The sequence below is a fragment of the Aquarana catesbeiana genome, linkage group LG06, assembly GCF_042186555.1.
Source record: "Aquarana catesbeiana isolate 2022-GZ linkage group LG06, ASM4218655v1, whole genome shotgun sequence".
In the NCBI taxonomy this organism is placed as follows: Eukaryota; Metazoa; Chordata; class Amphibia; order Anura; family Ranidae; genus Aquarana; species Aquarana catesbeiana.
In genome coordinates this window covers 97,351,247-97,368,328 of record NC_133329.1, presented here as the reverse complement: position 1 = coordinate 97,368,328, position 17,082 = coordinate 97,351,247, and the positions used below count along the sequence as shown (strand labels likewise).

Sequence of the window (17,082 nt, the reverse complement as noted above, 5' to 3'; positions counted from 1 at the left end):
CAAACCTCCTTGTCCCCATGTTGATGGGGACAAGGGCCTCATCCCCACAAATGTGGCTGATGGTTGCGGGGGTCTGTGGGCAGGGGGCTTATCAGAATCTGGAAGCCCTTTTTAACAAGGGAGCCCACAGATCCCGGCCCCACCATGTGAATGAGTATGGGGTAGGTACCCCAAAAAAGTGTCCAAAAGTAATAAAAACATACACAGTTCTTGACAATTCCTTTATTAAAAAAAAAAACAGTGTCCCCCAACGTAAATCCATCGTCAATCACGCCGCCCGCTGCACCCGAAAAAAAAATAAAAATGCTCCCGCTGACATGAAGGCTGGTCGCCTACTGCAGGCTAAGCCATTTGACAGTTCTTATGTAGGTAAGGGGCGGGGCCACCTGGCTACGTCACCTGGTGGCACCGCCCCCTTCTGACGTTTTTGTTTAATTTACTTTTCGGGTGCAGAGTGCGGTGTGATTGACAATGGATTTACATCGGGGAACACTTTTTAAAAAATTTTAATAAAGGAATTGTCAAAAAACTGTGTGTTTTGTTTTTTACATTTTTTTTGGTGAATGGGTAGGGTTACTATGCTCCCCCATACTCATTCACAAGGGGAGCTGGGATATGGGGGCCCGCTTGTTAAAGGGGGTTTCCAGATTCCGATAAACCCCCTGCCCACAGACCCCCACAACCACCGGCCAAGGTTGTGGGGATGAGGCCCTTGTCCCCTTCAACATGGGGACAAGGAGCTTTGGGGTGGGGGGGCAGAGCCCCAAAGCACCTACCCCCCCCCCGTGTTGAGGGCATGTGGTTTGGTATGGTTCAGGAGGGGGGGCTCGCTCGCCCCCCCCCTTTCCTGACCTGCTGGGCTGCATAAGGGTCTAGTATGGGCCACGCCGTTTTTTTACCAGCAATTTTTTTTATTTTTTTTATTCAGCTGTCAGTGGGGAAGCCCATTGAGAGCTGATGACTCATTGGTTGTTAAGGACGCCGCAGCCGGCTTCCCGACCCCACTCCTTAACAACCAGCTTATACTGCACCCTGATTGGGCAAAACTTTACCCAATCAGTGTGAAAAATGCACTGTGCAGTGCATTTCAGGGCATTCGGCGCGTTGAACACCTGCCGAACACCCAAACTCGGGTGTTCCCCGAACGGGGCGAACAGCCAATATTCGGCCCGAACTGATGCTCGGGCCAAACTATTCGCCCAACTCTAGCTCCTATTAGAAACTGACACTTCATTTCCTGCTTCCTAAGTGGGAGTGTCGTTCCTCTATAGTCATATGATCAGCCCCAGTGTTATAATAAGAAAAAACTGCAGGGAAGAGCCATTGAGCCAATCACAAGACCGTGGAAATAAATTTCTGGGGAACATGTATGGAATCTATTTATAAAACATTTGTTGCACCATTACCAGAAACCTTTGCACAAGCTGAACTGAATATCACCATATGTTTTCAAATCCATTAATTTCTGTATCATAAGCTCTACCCAGTGGTCAAAATGCAATATAGTTTTCTGAAATACCTCAATGAGAGAATATATTGCAATTTGGCTACTAGATGATACAGGATGTAATCTATTTGAGAGCATATGGTGAAATTTCATTCAGTTTGTACAAATGTTTCTGGCATTCATTCAATGAATGTTTTATACTCTGTATATAGACCAATGGCGTACACAGGACCTCTAGGTTACTAAGAAGTAATATTTCTTTATTTTAGTATTTTTGTTAGCTTTAGAAAATCAGAGCTGGCTTTGGGTATTTTTTTATGAATAAGCTTTGCGCTAATATTATAATAAATGAATACCCTTAAAATAAAACAACAAAAAATACATATAACTTCAGATACAAACTCTACTCAATAGGTGAAAAATCAACTCAATAAAAGTGAAAAATAAATAAATAGGTCCATAGAAAGTCCCAGTAGGAATTGAAAAAAGGAACCAGCTCCAAGCCTAAAAAAATGACCTCATAGCGATCTTCTGTTTTACTAGACGGTGTTGTAAAATTGAGCGGTCAAACAGCGCTTTTCAAATTGGGGCCTTCTGTTTATGATGTTTATGGCACACTTGTATTCAATTTTCAAATCGCGGTTCTCTCAAGGTCCCAAATAAAGGCTCCGCTCACAAAAAATTTGAAAATAGTCTTATAGTGTAGCATTTCAGAATAAAATGTATTTTAACAAAATATTGCACATCATTAAAAGCTATAATTGTATATCAAACCGTCAAAGACCGGATCCAACAAACCACTTTGTGGTGCTCTGCATGATGATGTCACACACCATGTGCGCTCCGACTTGCGCGTTTCGTTATATAATGACATCTTCAGGGGGTATTTTTTAATAACATTAAATTATTCAATAGCTTGTGTAGAAATTATATATTATTGCTTTTTTTTTAACAAAAGTGGAGCTTCCCTTTAATATGTAGAATTCTTTCAGGGTTACACAATGGGTAGGTGGGGGGAGGGTGGATTTAGGAAGCTACACTGTCTATTAACATGAACATCACGTTTCCATATTTCTTCATCGCACATTTTTCCTCTTACATGCTTTTTGGTTCTCTTCTCATGTCCGTTCCATTTCAGCTGCTCGCCACTGTTCTATCCCAGAAGGCATTGGGGCAGGAGCCTGGAGATGCCAGTGAGGGCCACACAGGTGCGTTGAGATCAAAAATCCAGTTTAAGAAGCAGGATTTTCATGAAAATAAACACATTGCCATGATACTGAGTATTCCACCAACGCCCCCCATTCTTAACATATATGTAAACCCAATCATTATAATTTGAACATGCTAATGCCATTCAAATGTAAATTTTCTATTCTATCAGATTTCATTCAATAATACCTGGTTATTTTGCCACAAAGGTCTTTTTCAGGCACTTCCAGTTATGGGGCAACAACGCTCTGTCCATGGCTCCTAATTGTGCCCCTGCGTTGTTACCCTGTCGCAATTCTGATGGAGACTATCTGTGGCTGTTTCAGCACACATTACGCAGGCATGGTTCACTGTTATCGCCATCAGTAAGCCTGCTCTGAGAGATGCCATGCAGCCATCTCAAGGAGTCCATGTAGACAGGAAGTGGCTGTAAAGAGAGGTTAGCAGCACTAATATGCAACAAAGGATAAAAAAGGTGAAAACTAATATGTTAAGGTTTGCAGTACTTTGGAAAACGAAATATTCTCTTTTTAGTGCCTGACCATGCACCCTGCATAAGTACATTTGTTAAGCCATTGTTTGTACATGAAGCATATCCTGTGCAAATACTTTGGGACACATTTCATCAGCCGTTGTCAAATGGTCAAGTTGGTGGTTATACTCCGTACTTCTGCTTGAAGGCATTTGTTTATTTTCATGAGCGGAATGGTATACATTGCTGCCTACATTTAGCCAACATGCAATTTAGTAGTTGGTACATGTACTGGAATGACCTTTAAACATTTTTAACAATTTATTAGCATGCAATTAACGCTTTAACAACATTAACAGCCCTGGTTTGGGTTAAGCACTTTAGATGAGTTTGTATTTTTACTAGTTGGACTTAAACTGTTAACCCTCCAGCTTTACTAACATAGTAACTTAGAAGTGTGTGCTTGGTAATTCTCACCCTTTCTTTTACATCCCGTGCTCCCTTGTATTCCCGGTGTTGTGCTGTCTTTGTGTTTTTTTTTTCTCCTTGCCATTGTGCAGGGTTGTGTGTTGTATTGCACTTTTTTTTTTATGTTGTGTTCTCTCTTTAATATAGGTTTCTGTATTGTCCTGTCTGCACCTCCAACCCAATGTTGTCTTGTTCTGCCTGTTCTGTATTTTTTCCTTTGTTTGTCTTGCGTCTTTTTATAATTCCTATTATGTTACCTTAGGCTCACCATACATACAATCTGACCTTACAATCTCAGTACATTTAACATTAGATCTACCAAAACTATGTAATATGAGGACCTACCTAATCTATCCAATCAACTTATATCCAAGTAGACAGGCCCTTGTACTACATTCTTGTTGGTAGATTCAAAGGAGAATATACAATCAGATCGTATTGTTTATGGTGAGCTTTACAGTTTTCCATGTGTTGTACTGCATTGGTCTCCATATGCTTAATAACAGGATGCAAGGAGCCAAGAGGTTTTGTGACACACTTATCAGTCGAAATGTTCCAGTAGTATGACTGCACTGCTTAGAGAAACCTAATCTGAGATATTTGGGCCAGGGCCTTGTGTTTGACATATGATGTGGTGTACGGTGACCCTTAAGTCGGCCATAGATCGTTCCAGTCTTGGCCAGTTCAGCAGGGAGAATTTGAACCATCTATGGGCAGGCTAAATGTACCCAAGTCGATCCATTGATCTTGACTTGGGTAAAACCAGCATGTCAGATCTTCGGCATTCGATTATTGCCAGTGGATATAGCTACTAGCAATATTCACTGCCCAACAGGGACGGCTCCGGTGCCAACACCCCCCCCCCCCCATCCCCATTTTCCCCTGCCCTGCCGGGAGAACACAATAGCTCCACAGGAGGGATTCCCTATCAACAATGACTGCATTGGTGGGGGTATCAAGCCATTTTCTTTCATGCAACCTGTGGTTGAAGAAAATAAAATCGCACCATCTGTGGCCTGCCTCATTTCCAGTCTTGCTGACATTGTTTTTAGCAATAAAGGTCTGCACAACAATGCATACACTTTTAACAATAAAGGGTTGCACAACATCACATAACAGCTTTGCAATAAAGTTGTGTTGCAGTCCTTTTTTTCCAGATTCAAAGTATAAAGATGTAAACAAACACAAGTCCGTTTACATCCGCCTAGCCATAGACTTGCATGGAGCTTTTTATTAGGTCTGCCTGAAAAAAACGATAGATAGACCTGATCGGAAAACCCGAGTGAAAAGGGTCCAGAAATTTATGTTTTGAATGTCTTGTTGGCAGTCTGATTCCCTGCGTTGCTTTGTAATTCTGTCATAATGGTTAATCAGTATTGTTGTTTATAATCTCTTATCACTAACACTGTGTATAATGTGAATATTTGTTTTTTTTATTATTTCTCAATTGACTTCAGTACTTAATTTTCAAAAGATTTCTCTTTGTAGATTAAGATTCCCCTGTGACCTTTCTATGGATTTTATTGCCATGCCTTTGCTGGGATTAGAGATAAACCAGGGATGTGTTTCAGGATTGAAGTAGGTGATATACGGCTTTAAATATATTTTAATATATTCTGTTTGTTGCATAAAGGACCTCCACGACCCCAGAGCGTAGCAAGCTCCCCCTATATTGAACAGACCTACGGAGACCACCTGAAGAAAATGGAGCCTATGACTGAAGGAAAGGTAGCCATGACTAATCACTATGGATATTTAGAACGCTATGTATTTGTAGAATGTTTTATTTAGGTCCCATTGCTTCTAAAACCCTGCTCATACGTTCTATTATTCCAGAGATGTCAATATTACTGACAAGGCTTGACATATCAAAGACACAGGTTTTCTAACATCTGCCGTTAACACCAACAATAAGCACCAAATAGGCAGCTTGGCAAAGACTCAGATCCTGCCGACTTCCTAGGGATCTCTGTGCCCCTCTTTTTCCTAGGACAAAAGGGGAGCCCTAACTCTCCCCAAGTGCTCTAAACCGTATAAACTTGTAAAACCTACAGTATATTGCCCCTAGCAGTCATTACAGTACCAAAAAATCCATAATTTTTTCAGGGCTCAACATTTCAAGTCCTGAGTTACTAGCCAAACCTCAGGGGTTACTCACCACCAGTTGCCCCACCAAACCCCGACCCTGCCCCGCCTCACTCCTACCCTGCCCCGCCCCTAATTACACCCTTAAACACGCCCTCATAAATGATCTCATGAAATGACACTTAGGCCTCTTTCACACGAGGGATCCGTATGTCCGTTTTTCATCCTTCCATTTTCGGATGAAAAACGGACATACATGTATCCCTATGGAGCGTCGGATGTCAGCAGTGACATGTCCGCTGACATCCGACCCGCTCCGATCCGAAAAGTGTAACGGAGGAAAACCCTACTTTTCCATCCGTTATAGGATCGGGTGACGACGGACACTACGGTCCGTCATCATCCGATCCCCCATAGGGGAGATCGGCGCTTTGACAGGTCCGTCGCTGCACAGTGTGCAGCGACGGACCTGTCATCTTCCTGCTCAGTGGGGATCGGCGGAGCGATCCCCGCTGAGCAAGCGGGTGTTCACGGATATGCATACTTACATTGGTCCAAGCTAGACCAATGTAACTATACAATAAAATCCATACCTGGAGTTCAGCTTTAAAGCTGCAGATTGCAGATTAAAAAATCTACTTTTCAAATGACATGAACATGTTAGAGCTTAGATAGGATTTTAGTGACTGGGTTTACGTATTTTTTAAGACAAAAACATACTGAGAAGAGTTTATTTATACAGATCTACAGAAAAGTGTTGTGATACAGATCTAAACTGAAGGGCATTTATTTGTGAAAGAAGGGGGAATAGAGGGGTTTGGTTACAATGAGGGACAATCAGGAGTTATGTGTATGTGCAGGTATAGTAGATTCTTTGTGTTGGCATCCTCTACCAGCGTCAGTCCTTTGTGTTTGTCTGCCCCCTATCTGTGAAGCAGCACAGTGCAGCCTGAGCTCAGGTTAAGCCTCTGTAGTATCTATATAACAGGTTCACCTTGAAGGAGGTTATTCTTATCCGCAATCAATGCATTGATCTCCCAGCTGTGACTAATTACTGCATGTAAGTAAAGCTGGCTCTCTCCTGTCCCCTGACACATCTGCACTCATTTTGGCCTACTTTATACGAGGCGACTGATTTTGTCTGAGGTTGTCTTTTACCAGTCTCCTCTATAACAGAATAACAGCTATAGGAAGATTTTATCTTCCAACTTCTTCTGCCCAACTTTTTAAAATTAAAATGACAAAATAAATAATATTACAGAAGGTGATGTGGCCTCCAGTTACAGATATATATAAGCAGAGAGACTAATATCCCTTAGGATTAGGCCAAAACTGTAATGCCCTGTACACACGGTCAGACATTCCGACAAAAAAATCCATGGATTTTTTCCGACGGATGTTGGCTCAAACTTGTCTTGCATACACACGGTCACACAAAGTTGTCGGAAAATCCGATCATTCTGAACGCGGTGACGTAAAACACGTACGTCGGGACTATAAACGGGGCAGTAGCCAATAGCTTTCATCTCTTTATTTATTCTGAGCATGCGTGGCACTTTGTGCGTTGGATTTGTGTACACACGATCGGAATTTCCGACAACGGATTTTGTTGTCGGAAAATTTTATAGCAAGCTTTCAAACTTTGTGTGTCGGAAATTCCTATGGAAAATGTGTGATGGAGCCTACACACGGTCGGAATTTCCGACAACAAGGTCCTATCACACATTTTCAATCGAAAAATCCTATCGTGTGTACAGGGCATTAGGGTCACCATATGTAAATGACGAGAGGGGCATCACTGAGCTGAAAATGTATGCTGTTTTAATTCAAAATATGTCCTTCTCTCCTAAACTATTAGTCCAAAGAGCTGCCAGGAGAGGACAGTAGTACACAGTCCTCATTATTATGTAAAGTCTTGCAAGCCAGTGTAGCACCCTCTATTGTGTTCTAAAAATTGTGTAGCTTAAATTAAAGTAGATAAATTCTAGTTAGCTCAGGGCTAAGCCTGAGCTGTGAATCTGGGTCAGGGTTCAGTGAGTCAGGGCTGGATGACTCATCCTGACAGGTCCTCTATTGTCTCCCCCGTTTCTGGGACATTGGAGAATGTTATAGAGCTAGTGGGTGGGGGTTAGGAGAAGCTTTCTTGAATATTTATGGAGCCTCAGCCAATCCCCAGAGCCTGGCTGGAAGGGGGCTGAGACCACTCCATAAATAGACATGGGCCATGCCAGCAGGGCAGTCGGGTGGAAGATAGAAATACAGCGCTGAGGATGTTGTTGGTGGTCCTCAGGGGTGCCCTCTAGTCTGGGAGAGGGAGGGAAGGTGTCCTGCTGTGGGCCAGGGCTGGGGTGCCAGAAGGATCCTGCTCCAACACACGGGAGGAAGACCTTCCTGGAGGCACGGGAGCAAGTGTGCACAGCGCGAGTAGATCAGCACTGTTGGGGGACTAACAAGGGGGGAGATTGCGACTTGTAGCCAGTCTCACTGAAGACAGGGGTGTGCTTAAGTCTTCATCCCTCCCAGGGAGATCTCCTGAGAGTAAGCAAGGGGGGCTGGTGAGAGTCAGTCTGGAGGACTGGAGTGTAGAGTTAACCTGGAGGGCTAGTGAAAGGGGCAGCTGCAGCCAGGTGGGTTGGCAGTGCCCGAAGAGGTGGTGCTGGGATCAGTAGTCACAGAGGAGAAGTGCAAGCTGTTCACTGTATTTTTGCTACACAACAAAGGGGCTACAAGTCTCTGACTGTAAAGGGCCATTGCTAAATTCTGACCCAGAGCTTGTCAGATCAACTAACAGTGATTCAGCTGGAGCCAGCAAGCAAGTGTGTGCAAGAGGAGAGCAAAGGAGACTGTATATAGACTGTATATAGGAAGATGTCCCTGAAGTTGTTAAAGTTTTGCTGAAGCCAATTGGGCATCCCATAACTTCGCATCCCTATCCAAACTATTAACCCTCTAATAAATAACAAAAACAAGGCTACAGACTATTCTCTGACTCTGGAATGCCTGTGAAGATTTGGTGTGCCAGGCTGTGCAGGAGTGGAGGATCGAAGTTCATCTGCGGCACCTTAGGGGGTGCACTACACCACCTAAATCTATGTAGCAATGTTGCACAAAAGGAATGGCGGGATCACAAAAGTGTGGGAATCACATTTTTTTTTTTTTTACTGTTGTGTGTTTGGCTGGAGTTGCCCATAAGCCACTTGTCAATTTCTGGTAAAAGGAAAATAAAGATGGAGTATATCTTTGGTTGTTTATTGGGCCTTACAAAGAAATGGTCGATACCCCTTGAAATTTTCCACATTTTGTCATGTTACATAATTGTGAAGTGGAAGGAAAATGATAAATGGTTTTCAAAATTTTTTACAAATAAATATGTGAAAAGTGTGGTGTGCATCCGTATTCAGCCCCCCTGAGTCAATACTTTGTAGAACCACCTTTCGCTGCAATTACAGTTTCAAGTCTTTTTGGGTAGGTCTATACCAGTTTTGCACGTTTAGAGAAAGACATTTTTGCCTATTCTTCTTTTCAAAATAGCTCAAGCTCACATTGGTTGGAGAGCGTCTGTGAACAGCAATTTTCAAGTCTTGCCACAGATTCTCAATTGGATTTAGGTTTGGACTTTGACTGGACCATTCTAACACATGAAGCTCTGGCTGTATATTTAGGGTCGTTGTCCTGCTGGAAAGTGAACCTCCACCCCAGTCTCAAGTCTTTTGCAGAATCTACCAGGTTTTCTTTTAAGATTTGCCTGTATTTGGCTCTATCCATCTTCCCATCAACTCTGACCAGCTTCCCTGTCCCTGCTGAAGAAAAGCACCCCCACAACATGATGCTGCCCCCACCATGTTTCACGGTGGGGATGGTGTGTTCAGGGTGATGTGCAGTGTTAATTTTCCACCACACATAGTGTTTTGCTTTTAAGCCAAAAAGTTAAATTTTGGTCTCATCTGACCAGAGCACCTTCTTCCAAATGTTTGCTGTGTCCCCCACATGGCTTCTAGCAAACCGCAAATGAGACTTCTTTTGGCTTTCTTTCAACAATGGCTTTCTTCTTGACACTCTTCCATAAAGGTCAGATTTGTGGCATGCACAAATCGTTGTCCTATAGACAGATTCTCCCACCTGAGCTGTGGATCTCTGCAACTCCTCCAGAGTTACCATGGGCCTCCTGGCTGCTTCTCTGATTAATGCTCTTCTTGCCCGGCCTGTCAGTTTAGGTGGATGGTAATGTCTTTGTAGGTTTTCAGTTGTGCCATACTCTTTCCATTTTCGGATGATGAATTCAACAGTGCTCCGTGAGATGTTCAAAGCTTGGGATATTTTTTACAACCTAACCCTGCTTTAAAATACTCCACAACTTTATCCCTGACCTGTCTGGTGTGTTTATTGGCCTTCATGATGCTGTTTGTTCACTAAGGTTCTCTAACAAACCTCTGAGGGCTTCACAGAACAGCTGTATTTATACTGAGATTAAATTACACACAGGTGGACTCTAATTACTATTTATTAATTATATAACTTCTGAAGGCAATTGGTTCCACTAGATTTTAGTTAGGGGTATCAGAGTAAAGGGGGCTGATTACAAATGCACACCACACTTTTCAGATCTTTATTTGTAAAAAAAATTGAAAAACATTTATAATTTTCCTTCCACTTCACAATTATGTGCCACTTTGTGTTGGTGTATCACATAAAATTCCAATAAAATACATTTACGTTTTTGGTTGTAACATGACAAAATGTGGAAAATGTCAAGGGGTGTGAATACTTTTTCAAGGCACTGTAAATGTCATGAATGAGAAAGGTTTATTATTTTACAATATTTTCATTTTTTAAAGTGAACCTGTAATGTGTATCTCCATTTCTTTACTGCCCTATAGAGCTCCGAAGCCGTGTTCCAGTGGCTGTGCAAGTTTCAGCTCCAACTCTATGCTCCCAATTTTATTAACTCTGGCTATGACATTCCCACCATCAGCCGCATGACCCCAGAGGTAAGGGAAGGGTCAATGAGGGGGTTGTAGTAGAGTTTTGTCTCAGTACTGTTATTCTTCCTTCTGATGCTATCTGCTCAGTTTGCCTTACAAGCAAATACAGAATGGTGTGCCTATAATCACAGCTGGCTCTGTTGATCACTATTCAGGCTTTCCTTGCCTGGCATCACCAGCTGGATGGGTTGACAATTTCATGTGGCTTTTAGTTCCTCTGCTGTTACTAGAATTGGTGGATCCAGTCCTATACTGTAGACCAGTGTTTCTCAACTCCAGTCCTCAAGGCGCACCAACAGGTCATGTTTTCAGGATTTCCACTATTTTGCACAGGTGATTTGATCAGTTTCACTGCCTTAGTAATTACCACAGCCTTTTCATCTGAAGGAAATCCTGAAAACATGACCTGTTGGTGCGCCTTGAGGACTGGAGTTGAGAAACACTGCTGTAGACCTTAAGCAGGTCCAGCAACCAACAAGGCTTTATTCAAGACCGCGACAGCTCAGAGAGGATTTGAGTTGGGTATTCAATGCCGCAGCAGTTTCAGGAAAAAGTCCCCTATTGTGTTTACATTCTTTAACAGAGCGCCTAATTTGTAAAGATGGGCCCCTTTTGTCTTAAACACTCTGCCCCGTGTTTTCCAATACTTTAGTGATGAGTCTCCTTGACCTTTCGGGCTCCACTTCTAATAATTCAACTCTGCTAATTCTGTTCTGTTCCCTCTTGAGGCTCATCCAGCATATGTATGGTAAGTTATATGGTCTCTGTGGTTGATTGGAATAATTCACTACCTCACCTGCATAAAGTCAGCTACAGAACCCTTGTAATTAATACATCTCAGCAATTTAAAAGGTCAGACCACCCAAAACGAATATTTCAGCTTTTGGTAAAGACACAGAGTTAAACTCAATGATTGATGAATTCATCATTATGGTGAGATCTCTGAGATGAGTTTCTGGGTCTGCACAACAGCTGCACTCATGATGAGGTGATCACACCATCCCTGGTGAACTTTATATTTGTTTTATATTATGGAGAATGTAACAGGACAAGCTGGGGCACACAAAGCGGGAGGGAAATGCATTATCCTCCCAGATGGATAGGTACAAAGTCCGGTATTTCACACTATTAGTATCCAAGATATATATAAATAAGAAGATGGGGCTGACTCAGCTCACCAGGCTCCATCTATATCTAAAATATCATCTTTGGGGCACTGATCCTTTAAAGCAGTGGTCTCCAAACTGTGGCCCTTTGCTTTCCTTTACCCGGCCCTTGGGACACTATTTCTCCTGCTGATGCCAATGATGGGGCACTATTCCACCTATTATACCAACAATGGGGCACTATTCCTGCCACTGACTATTCCTGCAAATTCCTCCAACTGAAACCAATGATGGGGCACTGTTCTTCCCACTGATGCCAACAAAGGGGCACCATTCCTCCAACTAATACCAATGATGTGGTACTACTCTTCCCACCAATGCCAACAAAGGGGCACCATTCCTCCCACTGACACTAATGATGGGGCACTATTCTTCCCACTGATATCAACAATAGGGCACTATCCCCCCACTAAAGCCCATGATGGTGTATTGCTTATTCCCATTGATGGCATGCCATTTTTTACTCCCACCAGCCACAGTCTGCCCCCCCTTAAGCCTGAAGGACAGTAAACTGGCCCTTTGTTTAGAAAGTTTGGAGACCCCTGCTTTAAAGGGATGGCATAGTTGTTCCTGACCACCACCTTCAAGAAACATAAGTAGCATCACGAGTTTTTTTTTTTTTTATTAAAAGAGCTATGGCAAACCAAGTGTGGAACAAAAAGAACTTGCCAAAAACTGTAAAGAGATTACCAGAAAGAATATGATTGTACTTGTTTAATAAAGATAGAGCATTGATGTGCAGTACTCAGAACAGGCATTCAGAAGTAACAGTACAGCCAAAATAATAAATGCAAAAATCAGCTCAGGGGACATAGCTTACAGTCAGTAGGATGTGTCCCTTGTGTTGTTGCCTCTTCTTTTAGTTGAAATCCTCCCGTGTCTATGCACCCCCCCCCCCCATGCAGTAATCTTCCAGTGTGGTGAAATGGGGGTTAATACAACTACGGTTCAGGATCTAAGAATGGAGAATGGGTGGGTGATTGATAGGTCCATCCCCTCCATTCATAGACCATGTTTCATTTTTGAAAACTGTAGTTCGACTTCTAAAAATGGTGGAGCTGGGTGTGAGGGACCGGAATAGTTGGGCATGTGACAGCCTCTTAGCTGTATTAACTCCTGCCACAGCAAAAGATTGTGGGGGGTATGGGCAGAGTATAATTTCTCCCAACAGAAGTGGCATTAGCACAAGGCATACATCCAACTTCACTGTTGGTTTTGTCCCTTGTGCTGATTTTTCTGTTATTGATTTTAGCTGCATTAGAGAAAAAAAAGGCTTCTTAGACCCCTTTCACACCGGGGCGGTTTGCAGGCGCTGTTGCGCTTAAAAAAATAGCGCCTGCAAACAGACCTGAAACAGTCGCTGCTGTCTCTCCAGTGTGAAAGCCTCGGGGCTTTCACACTGGATCGGTGCGCTAGCAGGACGGGAAAAAAAAGTCTTGCTAGCAGTATCTTCAGAGCAGTGAAAGTGGTGTATACACTGCTCCTGCCCATTGAAATCAATGGGGCAGCACGGCAATACCGCCAGCAAACTGCCTCTGCAGAGGCGCTTTGCGGTAGGTTTTAACCCTTTCTCGGCCGTTAGCGGGGGGGGGAAACCGCCCCGCTAGCGACCGAATACCTCCGGTAAAGCGCCGCTAATAATAGCAGTGCTTTACCGCCGATGCACCTCCTGCCCCAGTGTGAAAGGGGCCTTACACGTTATACACTGTTATTACTCTTAATGTAAATCTATACTGATAAAAATATGGAGACTGTCATCATCTTCTTTCCCTTCCCTTTCTCTTACATCCAGGATCTTACTGCTATCGGTGTAACAAAGCCTGGACACCGGAAGAAAATTGTCTCAGAAATCAGTAGCCTTAACATCGGGGAGTGGTTGCCCGACTACAAACCTGTGAGTAATGGACATACTAAATGGGTGTATCTGCTAGGGATCATTTGGTTTAAGCTGGGTGCTCAACCTGTGGCCCTCCAGTTGTTGTGGTCTTGTAGTTCCTCAACAGCTTGAGTGCCACAGGTTGTTCACCCTTCATATTATGTTCAAGTGTATACTGGCACCACCCGAGCCCCATCTTTAATTCCAAAAATATTTTATTGGAAATAGGTTTCATACATAGAACATGCACATATTTGCCAAAAAGTACAAAATGAAAGTACAAAGTCAGAGACATGAAGTCGAGTATCGTGTTATAACGACATGCAAACATCTGTCAGCAGAGGCAGAGTAAAGGAACAAGTATATATCCCTAACCGCCGCAAGTATGTAGGGATATCAACAGACAATGCAATGACCCATAGGTGGGGGTGAGCAAACAGTGCCCTATGGGGTCGATCTGGGCGCTGGTTGTACCTACAAAAATAAATAAAAAGCCCCATCTTTATGTGGCTGTGCTAAGCGTGGCCTAAATTGTACTACAGCAGCATTTTTACCCACTGGGTTTCAGTGTTACAACAGTATTGGTGTCCTTTGTTACTTGTGACGAAGGCAGCTCTCAAGAGCTGATGGGTCCAGAGAGGTTCTTAGGAATATCCACAGTAATAAGCACAAGGTTATTTCAGGTCCAGTAAGTCTTTATTGATTGTAGTTCGTATAACATAGATAGCCAGCACATTTGAGGGTTCAACAGTCCTCCTTCTTCAAGGCTTATAGAGCTGAAATAGTTTTAAATGAGCCGTACCAAGGCAGGTGTTCTTCTCATGGACCTGGTCTAGCAACCTTGACAGGCTCCCTAAAAACAGGTCTTAATACTCATCTATAAACCCTGATGAAGAGGAATTAACACATTGGTTATCTATGTCATATTTACTATGATCAATAAAGACACACAATTAAAAACAACCTTGTGGCAATCTAATTTTTCTACTTCCTGTAGGGTTCAATAGACCTCAAAAGTGATCATTAGTGACAGGGCTGTAGGCGTTCAGTCAGGGTAAAGGCAACGTTTAGATTTGTCTTGGATAACCAATGTATTGCAGGAGATATTGGCGTCCTGAAACTATTAAAGCCAACCTCCCAGGTAAACTGCTGAATATACATCTAAAAACATGTACTTGCCGGCCAATTTATTAGGTACACCTTGCCTTTTTTTTTAGGTACACTGGGTTGGACCCCCTTTTGCCTTCAGAACTGCCTTCATTTTTCGTTGCATAAATTCAACAAGGTGTTGGAAACATTCCTCAGAAATTTTGGTCCATATTGACATGATAGCATCACGCAGTTGCTGCAGATTTGTCGGCTGCACATTCATGATGCGAATTTCCCGTTCCACGACATTCCCAAAGGAGCTCTATTGGATTGAGATCTGGTGACTGTGGAGGCCATTGGAGTACAGTGACCTCGTTGTCCTGTTCAAGAAATCAGTGGTGAGATCATTTGAGCTTTGTGACATGGTGCATTATCCTGCTGGAAGTAGTCATCAGAAGATGGGTAAACAAAGACTCACCCAAGTTCTACCGCACAACGAAGGAATAGTGAGCTGAGTAGCGGTGCACAGGCTGGAATGTCCCATAAACATAAGATAAACAAAAGTGTCAGCAACACGAATGCTTATGTTCCTTTATTGAGCACAAACAGCAGGGCTACATCTGAAACTGACGCTTTTCGGCCAAAGCCTTCCTCACAGCATACAGAATAACAATAAAATCAAGTTTATATAAGATATTACAACATGCCTCTAACTAATACTGGCAATGCATCCTGGTTAAAATCAATCAAGAATCAATTAAAAGCATGAGAGGTTGGTTGAACCAGAGGAAAAGAAGAGGGGGTGGAAGATGGGTACACTGTAGTCATAAAGGGATGGACATGGTCAGCAACAATACTCAGGTAGGCCGGGGCATTTAAACAATGCTCAATTGGTACTAAGGGGCCCAAAATATGCCAAGAAAATATCCCCCACACCATTACACCACCAGCCTGAACAGTTGATACAAGGCAGGATGGATCCATGCTTTCATGTTGTTTACACCAAATTCTGACCCTACCATCTGAATGTTGCAGCTGAAATCCAGACTCATCAGACTAAGCAATGTTTTTCCAATCTTCTATTGTCCAATTTTGGTGAGCCTGTGCGAATTGTAGCCTCAGTTTCCTGTTCCTAGCCGACAGGAGTGGCACCCGATGTCTTCTGCTTCAAGGCACCATGTGTTGTGCGTTCAGAGATGGTATTCTGCATAGCTTAGTTGTAACGAGTGGTTATTTGAGTTACTGTTGTCTTTCTATCATCTCAAACCAGTTTGCACTGGCACTCACTGGATATTTTCTCTTTTTTTGGACAATTCTCTGTAAACCCGAGAGATGGGTTGTACGTGAAAATCCCAGTAGGTCAGCAGTTTTTGAAATATTCAGACCAGCCCGTCTGGCGCCAACAACCATGCCACATTCAAAGTCACTTAAATCCTCTTTCTTCCCCATTCTGATGCCCGGTTTGAACTTCAGCAAGTCGTCTTCACCACGTATGGATGCCTAAATGCATTGAGTTGCTGCCTTGTCATTGGCTGATTAGCAATTTGTGTTACCAAGCAATTGAACAGGTGTACCTAATAAAGTGGCCGGTGAGTGTATATAGGAGGTTGTTTTACCTACCAAAAGGTTTGTATTTCAGTCCTTACATTTCTTAGCCAATCAGTTTGATGACCTGAATTTACTCTTCTGCAGTTAGATAATACAACTTGGTCACCTCCCTACCCCCAATAAGTGAAGGAACAGGGACACACTGATAAGGTCATCGCTCTCTACCTTCCGTCTGTCAGAGTCTGATTGGCTGAGTGAGCTGGCTCTCCCACTCCTAGTCTTAGTGCTGCTGTACAGGGAATTGCAGGAAGATAATATCTAGACAGATGTTGCATTTAAGAATAAAAATGTTCATGTTTTTGTTTTTTAAACTAATATATAACTATGTTTTTTGTGTGTGTGTTTTTTTTTTTTTTTGCTGTATAGTAATGTATCACCATTTTTATTTCCTAACCCTCAGGATCCAATCTATAATTCTGATTACTAAGCAGGTCCAAAGAAATCAGTATTATAACTGGGATAAATATTGGGATCAGGGATTTTTGGGAAGAGACGGAGGCCAGTACTCAGACTTTGTTTAATCCCTGTTCACACCTGAATGTTTTATGTGCGTTTTAAGTGTGGTGAATAAAATTCCTGTATTCTGCATCTTTTATGCTCTTTCATCAAAACTCCCATTTTGTGTGCCTTAAATGCAACACGAAAAAAAAACCACACCATATAGGTGTGAAATTGCTCTT

The 17,082-nt window shown here is 42.8% G+C and overlaps 1 protein-coding gene across 3 annotated transcripts in view; it reads left to right on the top strand.

Moving 5' to 3' along the window:
* Positions 1-17,082, top strand: part of CASKIN1 (CASK interacting protein 1) — a 396,595-nt gene that overhangs the window by 345,224 nt on the left and 34,289 nt on the right. For 2 of the 3 annotated variants that reach the window (XM_073636485.1, XM_073636484.1), the window contains exons 13-16: positions 2,586-2,655; positions 5,230-5,324; positions 10,559-10,669; positions 13,622-13,723. In XM_073636485.1, coding sequence (XP_073492586.1) covers positions 2,586-2,655; positions 5,230-5,324; positions 10,559-10,669; positions 13,622-13,723 — 378 coding nt within the window. The remainder of the gene's footprint in view (positions 1-2,585; positions 2,656-5,229; positions 5,325-10,558; positions 10,670-13,621; positions 13,724-17,082) is intronic. The other variant, XM_073636486.1, reaches the window with a different exon arrangement.